The sequence below is a fragment of the Caloenas nicobarica genome, chromosome 2, assembly GCF_036013445.1.
Source record: "Caloenas nicobarica isolate bCalNic1 chromosome 2, bCalNic1.hap1, whole genome shotgun sequence".
NCBI lineage: Eukaryota > Metazoa > Chordata > Aves > Columbiformes > Columbidae > Caloenas > Caloenas nicobarica.
The window spans coordinates 51127889-51152230 of record NC_088246.1 but is presented as its reverse complement, the minus strand read 5'-3'; the positions used below and the strand labels follow the sequence as shown (position 1 = coordinate 51152230).

Below are 24342 nucleotides of genomic sequence, written 5' to 3'. Positions count from 1 at the left end.
TTTTGGTTTTGTTTTGCATTTTTACAGTTGATTAGCATCTGCTAAACACAGCTGAGACATGAGCTAACTTTTGCTGAAATTCTTTCTTAAGGAAACCTAGACACAGTTAAGCATTTAGAAAGACTAAATTTAGCAAGACAGCTAGAGTGGTTGCTCATGAGATAGTGCTGCTTTTTAGAATTTTTTTTTTAGCAGACTAGTTTCAGTTTTTCATTTAACTGTTTATCACCCCAGACAACCTTCTCAATGTGTCACATTTTGTTTTGGGATCTCCCCTTTTTCGCTTGAGTGGATTTTTTTCCTTTCTTTTCAAGTTTCAGTTGACAGACACTTCAAAGGTCACCACAAGGAAAACTGTTGAAGTAATTATTGGCTGCTGTGTTTTGCCTCCACTCAAATTAGTGAAACTGTTTTGCTAATTGCCCCGAATTGTGACACAACATTTTCCAATAAGCCGGACACAACTGAACTTGCCTGTTGGCATTTAATCTCTGATTGTACAGTGAATATTTCCAACAAGCCAGGATTGCTTGGGCTTGTTGAAGGAATTTGTCCTGATACAATTAGAGGAATCTTCCAGGCTTTGCCGCCACTTTTGGTGGGTAAGATGCTGCAGCTTTGGAGAAGAGAAATATTTTCTGTTCTGCATAAAAGGAAGTCTGATGGCTTTTGGCTGCCTTTAACTTGCAATAAGGGTGGAAAATGATGGTCTTCTAGAACATTTTGGATTGTACTGCAGAGAGGACTCTGAGTTTGTTTATTCCCTACTGGAAATATGCAGAGTGTCTGACTCTGAGTCACATAAATAAGAGAGAAGAGTTCTAAATGCCACCACTATTAGTCAGATATCTGTGACTTTTATTAGATACTGTTCACTGTTTATCACTGCTTATTGGATAGTGGCTGTAAAGAGAGACTTATATAGGCCATCACCCCTTCTACTACTTCTCATTTGTGTGCAGTAGTTTATTGTTGCTTTCTGAATTAAAACGTGAAAAACACCAGATGTGAGGACAAACACGTTGCACTTCATTGAAGCTACAACACTAATTTTTAAGGCCCACATTGCTTTAATCCATCCGTCTCTTACTAGGACATGAGCAGAGCTCTTGTGACAGCTTCTAATAAGTAAATATTTTTCACTGCTCTTGAAGTTGAATTGTATGTTGGTACATATGCAGAAGACATCATGTATCGGTCATGTTACTGTAGAGCCTGGGTGACTGCTGATTTATGGTCTTCCAGGTAGAGACCCCTTTTTAAAATATCACCATGTTTAAAGTTACCAGAAAGAAAAACAATTAATGAATTCTTGTACATAGTGACAAGAAACTTTGAAGTGAAAATGTTACAAATGTGAGACTTTCAACACATGGCTTACAATTATATTTTTGTTTTTGGGTAGCAAACAGCACATCTGTGTTTTGGTTGTCATATGTAGAACTCTTTATCTCTTGTAGCTGACCTATATTTCCCAGTTATACCACACATAAATAAAAACACCACTTAAGCAGTTTGTTTGGGGTTTTTTTGGGTTTTTTGGGTGTGGTTTTTTTTTTTTTTTTCCTGGCTGTATTATTTGGAAAAATGCCTCTACAGGAGTAGCAATAACTCCTTCAGACAGTATAAGCGTGATCTTTTAACAAATCTTGAGTCAGCCAGGGTTCCTACTAGGCAGGGCTTATCACAGCTGATGCAGTTTGGACTGCTGCCTTGGAGTTCTGGTTTGGCTGTGTCTGTGCCCCTGAAAGAGCTGTGGAAATTATGTATTTTAGGGTTTGTGTGTTTTGGGTTTTTTTGTTGTTTGATATATATATATATATATATATATATATATATATATATATTTTTTTTTTTTTTAATGGGAGAAATAAAATAAGAGGTTATGTGAAGAAGAAAACCAAGCAGGCATAGTGCCTGAGCTCAAGCCTAGCTGGTGTTTTGATCACAATGTATTTGATGTTTAATTACATTAATACGCGTGTCTTTTTTTAAAGGCCTTACTTATCATGTAGGGGCATTTCTTTGGTAGGTCAAACATCCAAAATCCTGACTTCTGAATCAGGATCTCATTGTGCTAGGTACTATATAACAGAGAACAAAAAGTCACCTTTTCTTCTGTCTGTCCAGGTTGTACCTGAATAGATGCTTGTGTACATCAGGAGTAATAACTCAGGAATGCTACAGCCTGGATGAGCTCAGGTTTAGAACAGAAAATGCTATATGAACAGTAGAAAATGGCTGTATAATTATGTGTTGCTGGGCTGGAAACCATGGCCTGGATATCTGTCCACTGTGTTCCTCTGCTGGCAGTACCAGGAATCAAGGGACAGACATCTGAGTAGCTCATGCAGCACATCGGTGGATGTGCCTGGTCCCTTATTGCTGCTCACCCTTTGGGCTCCTCTAGACCCATTTGTGCACCTGCACTGCCCACCATGGATTCTGGATCGAGGAGGGATCGTGGCTAGCTCAAACTCGGTGTCGAAACACAAAGAGATTGTGAACAAGCTGGATCATTTAGGATGAGAGGAAATGGCCTCAAGTTACGCCAGGGAAGGTTCAGATTGGATACTAGGAAAAATTTCTTCACAGAAAGGGTTGTGAAGCACTGGAACAGGCTGCCCAGGGAAGTGATTGAGTCACCATCCCTAGAGGTGTTTAAAAGATGCATACATGAGGCTCTTAGAGACATGGTTTAGTGCCAGAGTTAGGCTATGGCTGGACTTGATGATCCTGAAGGGTGTCTTCCAACAAAAATGATTCTATGATTCCATGATTGCAGCTGTTTAGATTACAGTGTGTCGTTTCTCCTTTGTTACATAGAATCGTAGAATCACAGAATAGTTTGGGTTGGAAGGGACCTTCAAAGGCCATCTAGTCCAACCCCCCTGCAATGAGCAGGGACATCTGCAACTAGATCAAGTTGCTCAGAGCCCCGTCCAGCCTGGCCTTGAATGTCTCCAGGGATGGGGCATCCACCACCTCTCTGGGCAACCTGGGCCAGTATTTTACTACCCTTGTTGTAAAAATTTTGTTCCTCGTGTCTAGCCTGAATCTCCCCTCCTTCAGTTTAAAACCATCACCCCTTGTCCTGTTGCAAGATGCCCTGCTAAAAAATCTGTGCCCTTCTTTCTTGTGGGCCCGTTTTAAGTACTGAAAGGCTGCAATAAGATCTCCCTGGAGCCTTCTCCATGCTAAACAACCCCAACTCTCTCAGCCTGTCCTCACAGCAGAGCTGTTCCAGCCCTCTGATCATCTTGGTGGCCTCCTCTGGGCCCTCTCCAACAGATCCATGTCACATCTGAAGGTGTGATACACCACAACATTTGTCAGTAAGGGAGCCTTGCAGGAGTGTGGGACTGGGGAAGAGCAATGTTCAAGCTGGCTTCCTTGCTGGAGGCAGAATGTGGTGTCTCTTAGCCTTGCACCAGAGCAACTACCAAGAATTAGCAACTAACTCACTCTTGCTGAAGGTCTTTGTGACCCAGCTCTGAGCTATGTACAGCACACATTGATGATACTGGTGCCATTTTTTATGTTATCTTTTAAATGTAAGGACATTTCATGCATCTGTTGATTGATTTTATTCAGTCATAATTTCATTGTGTTCAGTTTTTTACTTCTGATGCCTCTAAAGACTCCTGGTGATATTTTTCCTTCTTTCCCGACTCCCACATTTCCCTTTCATTCTTATGTGCTTATTGCATGAAGTGGAGGAGAGTAGACACTGAGTTCCCTCCATTAATTTTGAGAGACTTCTGTGCTGTTTTGCACAGGGAGCTGCCCTCACCTTACTTCATTGTCGTTACTCAGCTCTTTGCTGTGTTTGCAGCTGGGACATCCTTCTCCCTGCCACCTCCCATGAGCTGGGAACCAGAGTAGAGTCCCTGGTGCTTGTTCTTTCTCAAAGGTGCTTTTGCTCGTGACCTATTTTTTTGCTGAATACAACCTGTAATTGTATATTCATGTGAAATTCCACCATGCCATTACAGGCTCCCTGTGTGGGAGTGTATGCAAATGATGGGACAAGAAATGAACTGCTTGTAGGGTTGGGGTTTTTTAGATTTCTTTTTTTTCCCCCCACATTTTTAGTATTCATCTGTTTTCACTGGTTCATTTGAACTTCAGTGAGCTGGAAATAAACATTCTCAATAATGAAGGTTTCTCATTCACTGAAGGACCTGGTACTTCCTAAGCAGCTGAAAATGAGAAGTAGCATGAAGGCTGCGAACTAGAGAAATGTATTAAGTGATCTGTTCCTCCTGTTTGCCATTTTGCATTACTCTTGATAATACACTTGTCAATAAAGCTACATAAATGGCAAATTCCAATCCAGATTTGACCAGGACCAAACTATGCCCAGCTTTCCCTTTTCTCTGACACTGATCTGACATGTGGTATTCCCTGCATATTCCCAAACTTTTTACTGTTTTGGGGCATCTGCACAGCCCTGCAGAGATTCCTAACAATAAGAGCAGCTTATTATTAGGAATCAGAGTGGGATTGCTCTTGCCTGCTTGATGAGTACTGGTAACACTGCCCTGAGGACTCCAGTAAAAACTGGTAGACAATAGTGTATTTCTCCAGGGGACAGAAGTAAAACTTGAGTATCTGTGCACTAAATCACTTTTAATCCTTCTTTGTTCAGGCTGATTCCAAGAACACAGGTCATCCTGTTGTTAGCAAATCAGTCCACGTTTTTAGGACTCATATTGTAGGACTTTAGGTTAATGCTAAATTTTCCAAAGAAAATCGTTCTGTACTGTCAACCTGTTACACTTTGTGGCCCCAGCATGAACAGCTTAATTCTTCTGCTTGCCTCCTTTTTAAATACTTGGTATGACAATATATTCTATTTAGTTCCTTAGTTCCACATTAAGGCTGATGAGACAAATCAAATAGGTTTTTTTAAATATTTATTTTCTTGAATTTAGTTTGTAATTTGCCTCACAAGTAATGACTAGAGAGGCAAGGCTCTGAAAAAGTTTGTCTTTCTGTTATAGCACTTGAAGATGGATGTGGTATATCACAGGCACAGTGTGACTATTTGGATTCAGCTGATAGCAAACAGTTCTGTGTAAGATCTGGCCAACAGAAACATGCTCCTCAAATCATCTTTCATACTTAAAAACCACCCTATTTCGATGAGTAGTTTTACAAGGTACGGTGAACAGACTTCACAGCTGAAAGGGCATGGTTCTGATTTCTTCTTCCCTTCCCCGAGAAATCCTGCCACTTCATTTCTGCTGGCTACAGCTTTTTTTTTTTTTTTTTTTGACAATTTTTGGAGGTGGTGTCAAAGGGGGATCATTTAGTGTCACTTTAGTTCATTAAATTTGCTTAACAAAAAGTCTGCCTGATCTGATGTAAGGATGAGGCAGGACCCTTGAATCATATCCAGGAATGAGCTGCAGAGAAGAAATTAAAGGAAGGGTAGGAAGAGGAATGAAACTTTGCTCTTTGCAACAGCTGTGAGCTGTTATATCCCTCAGTTGCTTGTGGAATTGGCTTAGGCTGATGTGGGATGAACTTGTGGGTGAATTCTGACTGCAGTCACAAATGGAGAAGGGATGTTTTATATGTAGTCTCTGTCTGACAGAAAGGACATAGGCAAGGGCGTAGGAGTAGGATGTACATGCTAGAGAAGCACAAGCACCTGCAGGCTTCCCCCTTAAACAAGTCTCTGTGGTTCTAAATGTAGTGCTTGCAAAATGAGCTGGCCCTCTTTCCTGCTTGTGCTATGGTGCTTATTCCTGTCTTTTCCCTTACAAACTGGGCAAAACCCAAAATGATAAAATTTTCAGCTGGTTTAGTTCCCTTGTTGACTCATCAAGTAGTTATACAACTGTTTATGCCACATAAAAACAATAGTAGGAATGAGCAAGAGCCTGAAAAGCAAGACTCTGCTCTATGGTAGCAAGCTGTGCTTTGATTTGGCAAAAGTGACTGTGAACCACGGTCTTGGCTTGGGTCTTCAGATGTTTGTCTTAGTAGCAGCATCTGCTTAAGGAGCTACTACTCCTGCAGGGGCCCTTCAGGGATGCTGTGGGTGAATGTGTTGGGTGAACCACATCAAAGAAGTGACTTCAATTTGACAATCCTTATTTGATTTTTTTTTTTTTTTGGTGTCTGTACCAGTTCTCTGTCCTGATTTCCCCACATGATCTCACCAACAATAGCGTGAGCCCAGCTAAGTCTGTCACTTCCTGATGTTTATTTTGCAGGGTACAGCTCTTATGTTCCCAACTTATCAGAGGATGATGGGACTGCGTGTTATCTGCCCACCCCTTCCGTGTTACTGGTACAACTGTCTGTGTGGTTGCTTGAATTGGGGAACTGATCCAGGTTAAAAATAACTTGTGTGTAACTTCTTTTAATGTGTCAGGAGGATGTCTGCCCACAGTGTAATGCCACTATTGCTCTGCAGAGCAAGTGATACCTGATAGTGTTGTCCCTGTAGATCACTCCACGTAAAAATTAGTAAATCATGCAAAGTATGGGCTTTTGCTCAGGATGTGGTTTTCAGTGGCATTCAAGCTGATATAACTGTAGGTTGCTGGAGAAAAAGGTAGTTGAGCTTTCTTTTTCCTTTCCCTCGCTTCATTCCCTTCACTTCTCTAGCATCCTCATGACTGTACTGCTGGAAGATGAGTTTGTTCAGGTTGTAGATCTGACGGAAGAAAACTCTGGATATTTTTTGTTTCTCTCCTTTTTGTGAATTGAAGGGGAGACGAAGAGGTAAGTTTTTTGAGGTTAGGTTGTGGACTGTGCTGCTGCATGTTGGTAGATTCAATGTAGGGAAAGTGTTGGGAGCCCACATGCTAGAAGGGTATGTGCAGAATTGTGCCTCCAGAAACATTCCTCTTTTTTAGAAACTTCAGCCAAACTACCAACACTTAATTTTTTAAGGAAAATGCTATCATCAAATTCTAATATGAAAAACTAGAAGACATTCTCCCTGTTTCCAGCAGTTTCCCAGAAAAGGAATTTTATCACAAGATTATTTGCCTCAGTATTTCTTCTAAAACAGTACAGTACTGTCATGCCAAGTAGTACAATATAGATAATGACCTATACCTCTTAACTCTCATCTTATTAAAGTTTTTGGTGACTAAAAATGGACTTAAGCAATTTCCTACCAAGTAAGCTGAATATTATTTCTAACCTCATAGCCTATCTCCAGCTGTAACAGTAGGAAATGCCATTCAGGGTTGAGATCTGATGATGTCTTTCACTCCCTACTTGCTTCCTCAGCATTTGCATTTGTTGTACTACAGGTGTTGGAGGCTACATCTACACTTAGTCCCTTTAGTATCTGTATAAGGGCCATGAAATTCTCTCATCTCTTCTTGAACCTACTGATACTGCCTGCTTTCACAACCTCTTGTGACAGCAAGCTCAAGAAGTTTGCTGCCTGCTGAAGAGTAATAATATATTCTTCATCTTCTTTTAACTGATCCCTTACTGCTTTCATCAAGTTACTTCTTGGTTTTCATACTGCAGGATTTCCTAACAAACAGTTCTGCATTCAGCTTGTCCACTACTTTCCTGTCTCTGGCCCTTGTCCCTCCCAACTGAAGAGACCTTGCCTTGTGAGGCAGCTGCTGAAGCCCACTGACCATTTTGCTTGCCTTTCTCTGCATTTGTCCTGACACTACTGTATCCTTCTTAAAATATGAAGATCAGAAGTGCACAGTGCCCTGTACATGGGTGTGTGAAGTTCTTGTGCTATGAAAAAATGATGCCCTCTGTCTAGTTCATGGTACCACCTCTGGTGATGCCCAACATTTACTGGCTGCTGTAGCACATTTGAATCAGCGCTTCCAGGGAAATCTGCCAATAATGACTTTGCTTCCCTTTCCTGAGGTGAAACTTAAAAATGAGCTTTATTATATAATTTTGTCCTTGTTTACTACTTGCCCAAAGTCATCCTGATGAAAACATTATGAAGTCACTAGCTTAAAGTGTATTTCATATCTCTAATTTTTTGTTGTGTCTGTTTGGAGGGAGGTGTACTAAAATAATAGTAGTATGGAAAGAGGGAAGAATCTATTACTTAACAATATAAAGATGTGAAGAGTTTTAGATTTCTTGGCTGTTATTCTTTAGTCCTGTTAAGAGATGTCTGAAGGAAACTGTCTGGTCAAGGTTAAAGAATAGTGCTGAGTGAGCTATAACCATGGGAACCAATGCTTCTAGGTCTTCCTCAAATATGTTGAGAAAACATTCCATTCCAACCAGCTACAGTGGGCTGAATCATGAGGCATTTTGCTGGGTATAACAGATTATTAAAACGATAAGACAAATGCATGGCAATATAAACTTTAATTTTGCTTGATAGCTTTTCCGAAGTACCTCTCCAGCAAAGCTCTCAATGAATGGCTTGACTGTTTTGATAGGATTTTTTGAAAGCAAATTCACATGCCTTCATCCCTCTCCATGGTTTGGTGGACTCTGTTAATGCTTGAGGCCTGCTTTTTAGAGGCAAGTCTATGCAAGTCTCCTGCATGTGTTTTGGGAAAAGTAGACTATGGCACAGTAAAGGCAGAGCTTTCAGAAGGAACAGAATCTGGTGGCAAATAATGTAGGTTGATGTTGCTCCAGCTGATGGAGTGGGAAGCCAGAGGACCCCAAGACATTAACACATGGCAAACGGTCCAGGCGTCCTCTGCTTCCTGCATGTGTTTTGTTGTTTGTGCATTTTCATGATAGTAGTTTTCTCTCTGATGGAAAACTCAAGCTTGGAAAGTGTCATGGAGGAGCATGATGCTTGGAAATACTACCTACTCGATTAGAATAAAATAATCTCATGAGTGTAGACTCTTGCTAGATAATAACATTGCAAATGGTACGTATTTGTATCCATAATATAACTGCTGTCTTAGTCCTAGACGACATTTATAACAAATCTATTTTCTTATTATGGAGTTTTTTTAGAGGCATTTCGGATAGTGCTGTTTCACTGGTTCCCTCACTGCCCAGGAATAAGCCTTCTTAATAGGGATCAAGAGCACGAACGGTATCAACAAACCTGATGTGCACTTGAGAAACAGATCAGAAATGCCTTGGAGGAGGTTTTTGGTGGCGGTGTGCCCTGTCCTGAATAGCACTGGTGCTTAGCAGTACGATTGCCAAAGCTGGGCCGCTGTGGTGGAATGACGTTCTGTTATCCTGGAAAAGAAATCCACAGGATGCTGTCCCTAATGCTGAGCAGATTAACTGTGTGTAAATGCTGCAATTGAAATTAACTGGCACGCCGACTACTGCATCACACGGTTAATGTAGGAAATCCTCCTGGCTTAATTGTACACTTACACGCTGTTTCTTGGTAGGCGCTTAAGTCATTATTTAGAATGGATAAACAAAATTGGATTTTTTGATTGGGAAGCAGTTAACTCTTTTCAAGTTTTGGCTAGCTTGCTGTGTTAGAAACTCGATGCTTTGAATACTTTCAGGGAGAAGGTATGGGCAGTTTTCCTTAAGCCTTTGTCTAGATCAGGAGTTGAAGACTCTCAATCTCTCTGTCTCTTGTGATAGCAGTGATTGAATTTACAGTATCGGTCAGACTTATGCGCTTTGCTCTGAGCCAGGCGTGATGAAAAGTCTTTTGGGCTCTGTGTGCTGTGGACTCTGACGAATGTTGCAACTTTGAGTCTGAAAGTTTTGGTGTTTCTGACTCAGCTTGATAAATAAACAACCCTCAAATAGAACTTCCAGCAATGCTTTTATGTACTCTGTGTGTTCTTTTTCCTCTGCTATTTTATACATAACCCGCTGACATACGGTCACTCTGAAGAATAGTGTTTCTCTTATTTATCCATATGTAGTATCTGAACTTCAGCCGGGTGATCAGCTTCCCTTTTCCCACTTGTTTTTAAATTCCTCTGACAATAGAGGAATAGTGTATTTCTAACAAGATATTTTTCACTTGCTAGATTGATTGTAGATTAAATCTATGCAATCTAAGTGTCCTTATATAATCAGAGGTTTATTTTTTTAACCTGGATGCCTGACACTGTAGAGAGTATATCAGTTTAAGCCAAACTTTTTGTGACAAAACTACTGTAACTGAACAAATTGTGGAGCATGGTTTCAGCCTGAAGCAACTGTGAAATAATGTAATTCAGGCTGTGGCTGACAGCTTGCTGCTCCCAAAAAGGGAAGGTATAACTCCTCCTCATGCTTCCCCTGTTTTCTTTCCCCTCACCCTTTCCCTGCTCCCAAAGATGTGGTTCCACCATTTTCCCTGGGTTAGCACTGCTGCTCAAGCCCTGCAGGCCTTGTTTCTGTTTATTAACCTGACAGAAAATTCTCTTTCCTGCCAGAGCTGCTTTCTCCCAGGTTAGTGGGATCTTGCAGTTGGCCCTTCAAACAGGTCTGTGAGGTAGGAAAGGGAGCACTTCGGCAGGAGGGTGATGAGAGACCCCCTGCTATCAGTAGTACCCCGCTGTTCAGCCAGTGCCTTGGACTTCCTGAGGCCATGCTGTAGCCTTCTCACACAAAGCCTGGCAACTCGTGTTTGCAAGATGCTTATTGTGTTTGCGGACATGCTTATTGTGGCCCAGATGAAGTGATTTAACTTGTTAAACCACAAACTAATTTGTACATCTGATTTGGTAGCTTGTGTTAATTAGAGCAGGAATCATGAGAAACCCCGAGCTTAAAGTTATGCTGCTGAAAAAATAAACCTGTTTGCGTGCTTTTACTTATGTTTAAGAACAGTCTGTATACTTAGCTCCAATATTTTCATAAGGATATCAGTGAGCTTTCACTTCTGAATGTGCTTGGTGCAGTTCAAGTTGTTTAAGTGTTGTCTGATTCCCTAACTGTTTTGATATTGTTGCTTGCTACCTTCCAAGTAAAGATGATGGAACCTTGGGTGTATGTGTGCACACGCATACTCTGGCCTAATGCAGCTGAGGTCCAGTGTCTCAGCCTAAGCTTTTGATGGAGCTAGATTTAACCTATGCTGACTGTCTGTCCTAAAGAAATTACTTTTCTTCAGTTCCACAAATCCAGGAGTTGGTAACAGTTTAAGCCACCACAACTGTTTGCAAAGTGAGTTTGTTTCAACACTTGTTTAAATTAAACCACACAAACACGCTATTACCACTTCTTACAGATTCCTTAGACATGATGATACGTAGCTGAGTCTGGTGCTGTTTTACTACGAGAGGAGGAAATCTGGCACTTTGTTAGTGCTCTGGCAAGTCACCCTGTACTTAGCTGCTTGCCCTTTTTTGCCCCTCTCTTAAGTATAGCCTGGTGGCCTCCCTGGGGCTGTCCTGGCAGGACGAGACTCCTAAGGGCTGAGACGAGTTAACCGCATATGCAAGCAAAGATGCTGTAAAAAAAAAAAAAAAAAAAAGCTTCTCCCTTGTACCCCCTGTGTTGTCTGGCACTTAAATTATTTCAGCTAGAGTGAAAAAGTGTTTGTGGGTGGAGGATGATCTTGCATATAGCTAGAACCAATCCCACAGAGAACTTGGGTGCTGAGAAAGAGACAATGTACTAGGGTTTTATTTTGGGACTACTTGACCTGGTTTCAGGCAAGATTTATCCTGTTTTTAGCATTTTGGATTTGAGATGTATCTAGTTGGGAGCAGGAAGGATGAAACTAAATCAGGAAAAAATGCCTGAGAAGAAATACACCTTCATTTATTTGGCTAAACACCAGTCTGCAGAAAGCCTGCAATGTGATCTTAAGCACAAAATTAGCTCTTATCTCTCAAACTGTTAGGGATTCCTCTGATTCCTTTGGCGAATTAGGGTAATAGTTGGTGAAGAAGCTATTGAACCATGAATGAAGTTGTGACTGCATTGTGCTGTGCACAGTCAGTACCTGTTATGATGTTCATTGTGCTGGGTACTGTATTCTCTTAACTTGTGGTAAATATGAGGTAGCTTGCTGAAAGAGGACCAGGCTCCCCTACGCTTATTGCAGGGAAAGACCATGCACATTGGCGCTGACCGCGAAGTTGTGAGGATACTGAAAGTGTACACCACAGGCTGTGCCATGGCAGCTTTTTCATCTACCCATAGCTTTAGTTTCATTGAATACGGTATGTGAACTTAAAATGTTTAACGCCACCTCTTTCTGCCAGCTGGATAAGGAGAATGACTTATGACATGTTCGAACTTTACTTACCGCTGATGGCGATGCTTTTTTTACTTTGAGGGAGGGTGCAAAGTTGTGGTGGCAGAGCTCAGTGGGTTGGTTCCAGTGGTTTAAGTCAGCATGTTCTTGTTATAGAAAAGAGAGAGCCAGTGGGATAATTTTCAAATCCTGCAGATGTTTAATGACAGGTTTCAGCAAACTTACAAACTCCTCAACTATGTAGCACAATACCAGAGCCAGACACCATGAACAGTATATTTCAAATAAATATTTAGAAGTTGCCAGTGGAAGCTAAACATTGAAAAACATGAAGTCATTCTTGAAAGGGTTTGAATTTGTTAAATATCATGTGAACAGCCACCTATTTCTTGAAGCTAATATTAGTATGCCTCGATGGGGAAAATACTGATAGATGTTAGCTCATGTATGAAAGAGGGTAGCTTTTGCATGCAGACAGGAAAGTACTGTTGCTGGTTTAGTGTGGTGTTCTGCTCAATGGCTGTTTCATCTTTTTATGTGAGTCTTAAACCTTCTGTATTTTTCTCTTTCAGAATCGTAATGAAATAAAAAATGGAGCGATCCTTCGGTTAACAACATCTCCAGTGAGTTACTGTTCTGTTCTCAAAGTGAAGATCTAATTAGTAAATAATTGTGAACCGATGTATGTATTTTTAAGCTTTAGCACCACTGTATCCCACAGTTCCACTGCAAAGGAGAATGATGGTGTGGTCACAAGATGACTATACATGGTGTTCTTTTTTTTTTTTTGAGTTGTAGGGGCAGGGGTGGTATTTCTGAGTGACATTGGGTGGTAAGATTGGCACAAATGGGTGGTTTTTGTCTCTCACTTCTCTCCCACTGGGAACAGCTTTTGTGTCCAAGATACCTCTGTTTCCCGGATGGTGTTGCAGCCTCTCTCAAGTGCTCCTTTTCTGCCCCAGGGCTCAGAGCTAAGAGAAAAGGCTGGGAGTTGAATGACGAGAGCTCTGCTGGGCAGTTCAGGTCGGATCTTTCCTGCTCTCTGAGTTTCTATTGAGTTAGCAGCAACTGAGATTTTATGGTTTTCATTTTATTTTTTTTTTTCAACACCACCTCCTCGCCAACTCCTCAAAAAGCACGGCAGAGTTGCCGTGTAATGGCTTGTTTTCCTGCTGAGTTGAGCAGTACTGTTGCCACATGCTGAAAGCCACTATTAATCCCAGAAGATGTATGTCTAAGGCAGCAGCAATCCTATTTCTTTGCTGACAAATGTAGTGTGCCATTAAAATTGTTTACCTCTTCATGGTGGTGTTCCAGCTTCTGCAGATTCAAAGCATTCTTATGGCCAAACTCTGCCACCCTGTACTGCAGCTCACTTGAACAGGCAAGACTGAGCTGTGGTGGTTTAACTTTTGACTTTGGTTGAACCCGTTAAGAGTGGGGTCAGTTACTGCCATAAAATGTGAAAACTTCTATTTTGATTATTGATAGTTTTTGGATGGATTACTTTTCAGCTAGCAGGGTCTAGGCTCAAAGTAAAGAAACAGAGAAGTGCATGTTGTTACTAACTTTCCAGGTTCTCCAGACATCATGTGTGTTTCCACTCCCCCACATCCTGCATAACCAGATGATGGCTTATATTGCACTTAGGAGGTGACTGAATTTGTGCGCAGGTTTGTGTATAAGTGGAAGTTGAAGAAGCCAATATGGAAACATATACATGACTCAAGTTTTTTAATAAGTGACTGCAATATTAATCTACAGGAGTGTACCTTTTCAACAGAAAACACTTCTAAGCAGCTTCCAGCTGGGCAAAGACAAGAAATTTCTGTTATCCTTTATCATCTTTTTCAGTGTTTGCTATATACAGAGCTTTACAGTCATAAGAATAAACAACAGTTTAAGACTGTGGCTCTGTCAGAGCCTATGTGACTCCAGAGTCTCTTGCCATATGTCACCAGAACAGCCTTGTATGTAGGGAAACTACTTGCTGGTGGAGTAAACCCCATTTGGTGAAACTTCCTCAGAAACAGACAACCCAGCACCAGCTCCTCCTAACCTTTGGGACTTCTTAATAACAAATATCCAGTCCACAGAAAAAGGGCTATCTACTGGCCAGACTTAGGATCTCATGAAATCAAAACAACATCTGTGGTTCATCAAGAACCGATGTGGTTCGAACACACTGCATCATTCTTTTGTGTAACCACAGCATGGAGTGACAGCATGAGATGACTCATGGAATCCTTCCCCATCTCAAAATCCGCAACCAGTTGCACCATGCAAAACCGAAGAGAGGCTGTGCTGCAGCTGATGTGTGGAAATGGCTGTCTTCATGGTCACTTGTGCAATTGGAAACATGACCTACAAACACAAAAGACAAATTTTGGATTTGTAATACTTTCTGCTAATACCTATGGGCAGGAAGGTGAGGCTTTCCATAAGACTCTATTCTGCTTGTTCCCTTTCTTTGGTAATTTGCCTTAGGGTCAGTCAACCACTATAGGGGTCCTTCAGATACTGAGGTGTGACCTGTTACCCACCAAGTTGTAGATCACTCTGGCATGGGCCTGTGGCTATGAGTGACTCAGCCATCCTGTTATAAGAAAAAAGGCCAGTCTGCTTTCTAGCCTTCAGTATTGATATTTACCACTGCTTGTTTGCAGATTTTCTGATGTTTTTATAAAGTTTTTTGTTAACTTTTCCCCAGAATCAGGGAGGTGGCTTAGAAGGAGGTTTTGAAAGGCTAGATTGATTTTTGTCATATTAGAGAGTATTTGTATTCTTAAAATAGACATAAAATGAAGTTCTGTGTGTTCCCACCCTACAATGGCGTCTTTGATTTTAAGGTACTGTCAAAGTGGTCATCATAAAGGTACCTAAAATAGATAGATTAAAGGCTTCCAAGCTGTGGTTTTTAGACTAGTGACCCACACAACACTTGCCATTTACCCTGAAAAGCTAACAGGCCATCTGTTTCCATTTTTCCTCTGACATTCTGTATGAGAGTAACAGTAGCTGGAGGAGATAATGTGAAGAACAGACTGCATGATATACTCCTGCAAAATGGGAAAGATTCTGTCCTAGCTGCTGGGTGGGAAATGTTTTTTTTCATCCTGTGAAAATATTAAGATTCTTAAATTTTTACCCCCTTTTTTGTCTGTCCTACATCAGCATAAAGTTGAAACTACCTCCTTCTTCCCCCAGAAAAATAAAATCTTGCAAAAATGCTTTTTTAAGAGGTGGAAAAAATAGAAAAGAAGGAGAGGAAGATTAGGAGAAATTAAGAAGAGCCACACATGGATTATGCAGTGTCCATGTAGTTCCAGAGAGGCTTGAGCTGCCTATTTCCTGGCCTTTGTGGGCAAAAAAATAAAAAATGTCCCGAACTTCACAAGCCTTTTGAACAAACTTTTGCCTTGAAGAGTTGAGAGGAATCATTTTGACCAGTTCTGAAGGCTGCGTGCTTTTCTAGTTCTTAATTTTCATGCAATTTATTACCATAGCAGCCAGTAGTCTGGCTATACCCATTCACAGTTGCATGCCATGAGTCATTGAAAATTAGGTGAGAAGGATGAGATACAATCTTTTTGAGTTCTGTTGTCATTAGCCTCAAATTGTGTATTGCTCATGTACCCAGAGCAGGTACTGCTAAAGACTAAAAGTAGGAAGGGGAAAAAAGGTAGTTTTATCTAGAAGTAGTAAAACAGTGGGTTTGGGTTGGATTTTAAAATTAGAATTTGAAATCTAACTCCCCAAATCTAAATGTTAAATAATTTCTCCCCTTTAATCACAAATTTAGATTATTTTGTGTACGTATATGGGGATCTCTTTCTGAAAATGATTGCTAATACTGCAAGGGCAAAACTGCAGTTAAGGTGTGCTGCTAAATCCATCCATAAATGCTTGCATTTGGAGATTTTAAACGTCTTTGAGTGAAAACTTTGCAAACACCAGCCGTTAGGCCTGGTGGGAATTTGAACTGCCTCTTTGTTTCCGTAGGTCTGTTTGCTAAGTTTGTGCCGTTCTCTGAAAGACTGTTTTTTCTAAACAATGCTATTTTTTTTTCCTCTATAAACCACTCACCACACAGACACTCTGTTTCCTAGGTAACTTGAGTACAGATTGAATTTCTCTCATATTATCTTTGTTCCTATATCATCTTTCTTATTTATTTTTAACCTGTCCTATCATTTTTCTTAACAATTCTTTGCGCTATTGTGTGGTTTTGCAGTTTTCCGTGACCTGTTTTCCCCCTTTGCCCATTTGCATTTCTGAAGGGACTCATCAAAAGTTTCTTATGCAACATTTCTTTGAATTTGAACATATGTGGCAGTTGAAATGCCAGATTGCTATTGTCTGTTTTGTGATAGCCATATTCCAGTGGATGGTGGGTAGGTGTATAAATGAGCTGTAATTGCTCCCGAGTGTGAGACTGTTCCAAAAGGACAGTTGTGTCCTGCGATGCAGCAAGCAGGGTCCAACCTTCCAGTGTGTGCAGCTGCAGGATTCCTTTGATTGGATCCTGCAAGTCATTGTTCAAATGGCTAATCATTTTGAAAGGATGGGAACATTAAACTGAAGGAACTGCCCTATTTATTTATTTAATCATTTTCAAAGAGAACTGATTATTTGAGCACTCACTATTTATTTGAAGGTAGCTTCTTGGGCACTTAAATAATATGGCTTGCTCATGAGCTATGTGCCTTAGAAGTTGAGTCAATGGGTAACCTTTTCTAATGTGGTATTTATGGTGCCTGATCATTTGCTCTTGTGCATGATTGGAGATTGGTTGAGTTCTCAAACCTGTAAGTTGTTTGTAGGCAGCTGTATTAGCATTTCTAGCATGAGCAATCATGTAAATAGGTGTGTTCATTAATAGTCATAATAGTGTTTTCCCTGAATGCTTTTACAGATGTAAGCAACCTGGTTTTTTATTTATGTGATCTACACAGACAAGGAAGTATAGAGTTTTCTTAACCTATTTCTACTTACGAATCTGAATCCTCAGTCTTTGAGTAACAGTTTGTGGATCTAGTGTATAATCTTTGATCTGCAATTGCTTTAATATGTGCTCAGCTGACTTAATGTTCTTGAAATTGAGTAAATGCATAAATATTTACAGGTCCAGTCTATGATTGTGATTATATTTATCATGTAACGGTGAGTTAGTTATTATTGAACCCTATATCAGGAGCACTGACCATGGAAGTCAATGAGCCACTTTTATATTTGTCTGCTCATAGTACAAGAGAAAGATTTGCGAAGTGGAGTTGGTTGTTGTCTTTTTACAGATAAAGATTTAATCTCATGTTTTTAGGTTTCCAAAGGCATATTTTGAATAGTAAGCAAAAAGGACTGTTTCAAATGCAGCAAGAGAAAAAATTGCTTCTTAAACATTCATAAGTGGCTACTGATTGCATACACATATTTTAGGCATATTTACGTAATGCATATGGCCATGCATCTGTAATGCCTTTATCATTGATTTAGTACGCGGCTCTGGATGTGACCATTTCCCTGTTCCTCTGTTTCTGCCTCCTTAATTGTGTATGGTGATAGCACAGGGCTACTCTGTGTATTACATTTGTACAGGGCTTTAGATGTAGAAATTGCGCTTGAGTATTAATGTAAAAATGTTAACAATAACGTCTTTACTAATTAAAATGGAATCTCATTGCTTACCTGGCGTCAGAGGCTATTCAGCCTTACTGGGTCTGTTGAATCTTGTTGGTGTATAATGATGATTATGTAACGTATCTGCTCCTCCATTGCTTTCTGACGTATACGCAGTTGTAGGTGAAGTGGCAGTAATAAGCCAGGAAAAGGCAGCAGTTTAAACCACCACAGTGTTTCAACAGTGAGCGATTTAAAGTAAAACATAGAAATGCACCTGTTTGGTTAGTACAAGATTGTATTTGGTAGTTACTGGTGGTCTGTATGCCCTCTTTTTAGCAGAAAGTTGGATAACGTGATTAACTCATCTACAGGGAAGACCAAAATACTTTCATTTTATTTACTTTTTGTAAAGGATAAAGAAGAAAACTGATTACATAATGGCAAACCAGCAATTTAAATTGATGGTCCAAATTTCTTCAGTAGCCCATTAATGTTTGATAGTGGTTGCATTTGGAATCTGTGTCCTCCCTTCTGCCTTGGCTCTCTGTATTTTGTATTCTGTACAGAAACCCTGTGTATGTCTGGGTAATAAGTTGCTTTCAAAGTTTGCACAAAGTGGCAAAGAAATGGTAATTTCATCAGTAGAATCCCTTGTTAGTATGATCTTGGGATTCCTAACCCCCAAATGGCTATTTGAGTCTCTAAGCAAGTCACATCTTGGATTTAGGTCATTAGTTTTCTTTTTAAGCTGACAATCTCATCAAGCGGCTCCTTTTAAGCACTGCTACTCCCTGAGGTCAACCTTTCTGACTGTCCTTGGAACAAGTCATTTAAGACTAGATGTGCAACTTCTGCCTCTTGATAGCCTTTCGAAATGCCGGGGCTTCAACAGCACAGATTTTACAAGCCTCCCGCCTTCCTTCCCTTCTAAACAGGAGAGCAATTAATGCTGTCTTTCATTTTCTTGAACAGCCGTGTTTCTGTTAATTCCCTCATAACGGTTCTCAGTTGGGCAGATTTTATATATTTATTTATTCTTACCTGAATGATATTTCAATAAAAGCAGAGACATGGCAGCTAGCTCTACTGTTGCTTTAATGAGCTATGCTCTCTGTCCATCCACTGATGGATTGTAAGTCATTAAAATAGCTCCCTGGTAAGCACTCGGAGCATATTTCATCTGGGTTTCATTTTTTAATGCAGTCATAAGTGAGCTGTACATTCCATAAGCACGTATGAGTGCTATGGCAACAAGAACTAGGAGGCTTGTGAGAATTGCATGGTATTCACTGAAGCAATATTTTCACCCGTCAGGCACTTGTGATGACAACAGCCAGCATTACTTTTGGCCATGTTTCCAGTGAGACATGTACCAGCTCTCTTGCTGAGACAAGTATTTGTTTACCCCTTTAATCAAGATCGGCTCTGCCTTTATCAATTCTTTTTGCTTCCGATAGTAAGAGCAAGGTTTATTGGATGCAGTGTCTTGCAAAACTTGGTTAATGTAAGGAAAGTACAGCTGTGTAGAAACTTTGCTGATGGGGCATAAGCATTGACGTAGTCAGATAAAGCCTATGATTTTGGTAAGCTCTCTTTTATGTGCTTAAAATAGGGCCGAACCACTTCTTTATCAGAGAGACACTGCCGTATAGATTTTTGTGCTCTGTAGAGGGGCCCAAGCTGTCTCTGATCTAATATTATATTTTCGTTTTAGTGCGGTGAATTTCAAAGCTCTCACTGACTTCAGAGGAAACAGCATTAATGTATCTCTGTTGATAGGCTGGTCCTGCTCAAGCTGCTGTTCTGCAGTGTAGGTGAGCTGTTAATGCACGTCCTTGTACCGGTCTTCTGGTGAGAGGCAGGGTTAGCTCTTTCCACGCTTGGTATTGATTCTTGTGTAATGGAAGTCTAACTGGGATGGCAGCAACAGTTCACCGGCCCCAGTTGTTTATGCTGGGGGCAGGAATCCCTCCTCAAGAGGAAGGATCACAGAATGGTTGCGGTTGGAAGGGACCTCTGGAGATCATCTAGTCCCACCCACCTGCTAAAGCAGGTTCACCCAGCAGATCACACAGGAATGTGTCCAGGCGGGTTTTGAATGTCTCCAGAGAAGGAGACTCCACAACCTCTCTGGGCAGCCTGTTCAGTGCTTTGTTACCCTCAAAGTAAAGAAGTTTCTCCTCATATTCAGGTGGAACCTCCTGTGCTTCAGTCCGTGCTCATTGCCACTCATCCTATTGTTGGGCACCACTGAAAGGAGTCTGGTCCCATCCTCTTGACACCCACCCTTGAGATATTTCTAAACATTGATGAGATCCCCTCTCAGCCTTCTCTTTTCCAGACTGAACAGACCCAGCTCTCTCAGTCGCTCCTCATAAGAAAGATGCTCTAGGCCCCTAATCATCTTCGTAGTCCTTCCTGCTGGACTCCCTCCAGTACTTTCTGGTCCTTCTTAAACTGGGGAGCATAGAACTGGACACAGTACTCCAGATGTGGCCTCACCAGGGCAGAGTAGAGGGGAATGAACTTGTCCATTAATAATTTGTTGTTAATGTGTACAAAGATGAGGTGTTGTTTACACAGCAGTTGTAGGTGTGATGTGAAGGGATTTGGAGGTGGATGTTCTCCTGCCTGTACTTAGATGTTCTTTCTTGCTTGCTACTGTGCTACATGGGTGATTACAGTCTCTATCTGTTTGGCCACAGATTGGCTGCTCAAGTTCTACCCACTCAGACTTACTGGTTGAGCAGCTCAGGAGAGCTGCTCAGTCACACCAAACCAGGTCTTCTGTTTATCTTTCCTATTTATTTCATTTTCATTGGGTCCAGAAGTCTTCAGAGGACCCACCTCCCATGGAAAGCTGGAAGAACTGTATCCTTCAGCTGGCAGATAGTGGGAGTGGTAAATTCCCAGAAACACATCAGGTGAAAGAAGACGTGCACAGATTTTAATGAGCTTAACATTAAATTTGAGCAACCATTTCCAAAGTCAGGGCAATGCAGCTGCCATGGGGGTATTGAAGATTTTCCAAAGTGTTTCTTTTCTGAGGTGGGCAGGAATTCAAATGTTACATGTTTTCTGTGAAAGACTAATGTTTTGAGGATGCTTTGTACCTCTGAGTCTTCCTGAGTTGTTATAGTGGGGAGCCTAGGGTAGAAACAGCTCAATGAAGGAAGTTTTTTGGTGAGGTAGGAGTTGGTTGTTGGAGTTCAAGTTCATGTAATAGTAGTGGTTGCTCTGAATTTTTGTAGCTGATTATACAAGAGTACTTGAGCAGAAGTTCCTTTACCTACTTTGATGAAGGGGAAGGGTTGGAGGAAGTATTCTGTGGTTATCCTGGAAGTTGGAAGTCAGTGTAATCTATTTTTATTTCTTCCATAGGCTTTGGCAAATTATTTAGCCTACCAGCTACTTAAATTTGAGAGAGTATTATTTTAGTACCATTTGGACAGACATTGCCATTACAGAAAGACAGTATAAGCCATTGTTTCCCCATTAAAGCTCAAACCAGTTGATGAAGTAGGTAACTTAGGGTGGCAGAAAGACCTTTTCGATGACAGATTCTGCCTTTTTATAGATAATGTAACTGCTATGGATGCACCACCTGATACTTAAGGCATAGAAAAACTCAGGACTAAAGATATTGTTTCTTTTCAATGCTGTCTTAATGGAAGATGTTAACCAGCATCATGCTACCTGGAAGATACTTCCTCCCTGTAGATGCTTCTCACCACATAGGTTCTGGCCAAAAGCTGATTAGAGACCATGCATTAATTTTTCTTTGTAAAAAATGAGAAGTAACAAAGCTTGCTGATCTCTGAGGCTATTGGGACATTTAATTTATTAATGTTTGTGAAGCAATCAAAATTATATCAACAGGAAACTGTATCTGGAACAACACAGTGGTGGTTTTTGCATTCCCTGTTTAAATGTTCACTTGCACTAAAAATGTCCACTATCTCAGGATCTTGATCTGCAGAGATGACCGTCTCTGTGAAGGGTATATTCATTACTTGAATGGAAAAGGAATTGTCTGTCAACACAGTCTTTTCTTATATTTTCCTTCTCCAGCTGAGAAAGAATAAGCATAATCTCATAGAAAATAACTCTCAGCAGAATTTACCATTAATTTGGTTTCCTAATCACACATAGCTTCTCAGTCACCTTCTATTTGGTGCAGGTAAGAAGTGAATTTTAGGAAATTGAATTTTGCCAGTATCTGTATGTAGTGAGGAGGATTATTTTTCTAAGAAAAGTATTGGCTAGCGAGCTATTAACTGAAGCTTTAGGGTATTATGTTTAGGTAAGTGAGAGCATCGAATTGAAAACGTGAGATGTATTTTAACATATTTGTACTGCTAAAGAGAGAGGCAATATGTGCTATTTAAATATCCCTTTAGCTTTTTATGATCAATGTTCATTTTGGATTTCACTGTCTCATCCTGCATTTGAAGCATTAATGGGCAGAATAGCCTAATGTATGTGGATATTGAACTTGCATAAAGATGTATGCGTGATAATATCATAGTATTATGTGGGAAGTAATTATTCCTGTGCTCCTTGTAAGAAAGTGTGTGAGTTTTTGAATTGATTGTGAACAAAAGAAAAAGGGGGAGGAAGGAGCAGAAGACCTGAAGTTGGTCTCTACTGATATAACCCAATTAGGACAGTATATGGTACTCATTGTTAAAGGTCATGAGAAATGCGTAAACTGAGTAAGCGCTGACAGGGAAAAAAAGTGCTGCCATGATTACACTGAGATTGTCTGAAGCAATTTGTTTTATTTTTGTTTCTACTTTTATTGATATGACACACAAGCTCTTCAAGCCCAAGGCAGTCTTTTATAATGCTTATGTTTTGCCTGAGACAATGGGATGTCTATCCATTGCTCATATTATGCTTCTGCAACAATCCAAATAATGATAGGTAATAATGGACAAATACATGAGTAATATACTTTTACTAAAGTAATACTATGGGAACTGAATAATAACTTCTGAGCATGCAAGTGTTAAGTATCACTAATATTGAACATGGCCATTGTTGCTCCTTGCACTAATGCTTTATTCATTATTGCCATTGTAACAAAAGTTTTTTGTTGTTGTTTTTTGTTTTGTATGTTTTGTTTCTCTTAGGCACAAAATGCACAGCAGCTCCATGAGAGGATCCAGTCTTCTAGTATGGATGCGAAGTTAGAAGCACTGAAAGACTTGGCCAACTATTCACGGGATGTTACGTTTGCCCAAGAATTTATAAACCTAGATGGCATTTCCCTCCTAACACAAATGGTTGAAAGTGGCACAGAGTAAGTATTCTGCTTAAACTCTGATGTCCCTCCCATATGAGATGCTTTCATGCTCTCTGAGTACCTGAAGTATTTCTGTGTACAACTTCTAAGATTATATAAAATAAAACATCTGAAGAGTTTTGGGCTGCTAGGACGGTATATCTGTTATCAATAAGATTATATATTTTAATTTTCCCATAAGAATGGGCTGGTGAGGATTGGAGGTGAGTAAAGTGGCAAGTCACAAGTACCCTCTGTGCCGTAAAGTTCCGGGGAGACTGTGGTCCTAGTTTCTTCTCTGCCCATTGGAATTTAGATAAATCACTGAAAATCTATTTCAAGGCTGATAATTAAGTGCTGTCATCTGAAAGCTGTGTGAGGATGTGTGGAGCAAAACCTAGTGCTTGCTTTATTTCCATTTTTATTGTTTTAATTCTGGCTGGGGTTCTTCAACTGCCAATAGCTTTTTGAAATGAAATTGAAAGCTGACCTCTGAACTTTACCAGAACATCTAACAGTTTTCACTACTGGTGAAATTCAGGACCATAGTCCCAAATAAGTGTTTATTGGTGTAATGTGGAGGGTGGTACAGAAAAGTAGCAACTGGGTTGTTGCACTATTAAATTAGGTTCTAACAGTTACTATTTCAAGTAGGCTTTTGCTTTCAAGTAAAAGTTTTAGTGCTTTGCATGAAGAAACTGACAATACCCACACCCTTTCCTGAGAGAAAGAAAATGCTCTGAAAGTAGCTTTCTTATTCATTGGGGATCTTCAGTCTTGTGGACCAGACTTCAGAAGTCAATTGCTGAAATCTATCCAAATTCCCTCTCAAAATGTTCTCATGTTCCCTTGGATTCAAGAAAGTAAATACTATTAGGGGCTAAAGAAAAAGTAGTAAGTGGGCTTGTAAAGCAAAAGTAGCATGTGGGCTTTGAAATTAAACACAAATTGTCTCTGATGATCCAATGCAAGATATACTGGGGATTTTCCACAGAAAAATTAAAGTACTCTTTAGAATCCGGTAGTCCTTAGACTGAGAAATGTAAAAGCACACTCTCACTGATCTCTGCCTGTTATGTGGTCAATGGTTTTTTGGACTTAGAATCTCTATTGCCTAACTCCACCTGTATAATGGATTTCCAGTAGCTCTTGGTTTTTTCTTCAGTGTTTTGGGGTTACAATCTTTATTTTTTGCAGTGATATGATCTGTGGCACATATTATGCCACTTAAAAAAAATACAAAAAAATGCTTCTAGTTATCACATTTGTCAACTTGTCCTGTATTAATGCAATATTTCTTAATTAGGGACCAAATTAAATTTAAAACCAAAGAGAG

The 24342-nt window shown here is 40.2% G+C and overlaps 1 protein-coding gene across 3 annotated transcripts in view; it reads left to right on the top strand.

Moving 5' to 3' along the window:
- ELMO1 (engulfment and cell motility 1) overlaps positions 1–24342 on the top strand; it is a 316062-nt gene that overhangs the window by 64009 nt on the left and 227711 nt on the right. For all 3 annotated transcript variants that reach the window (XM_065628523.1, XM_065628524.1, XM_065628522.1), the window contains exons 6-7: positions 12673–12723; positions 22855–23024. In XM_065628523.1, the coding sequence (XP_065484595.1) occupies positions 12673–12723; positions 22855–23024 (221 nt within the window). The remainder of the gene's footprint in view (positions 1–12672; positions 12724–22854; positions 23025–24342) is intronic.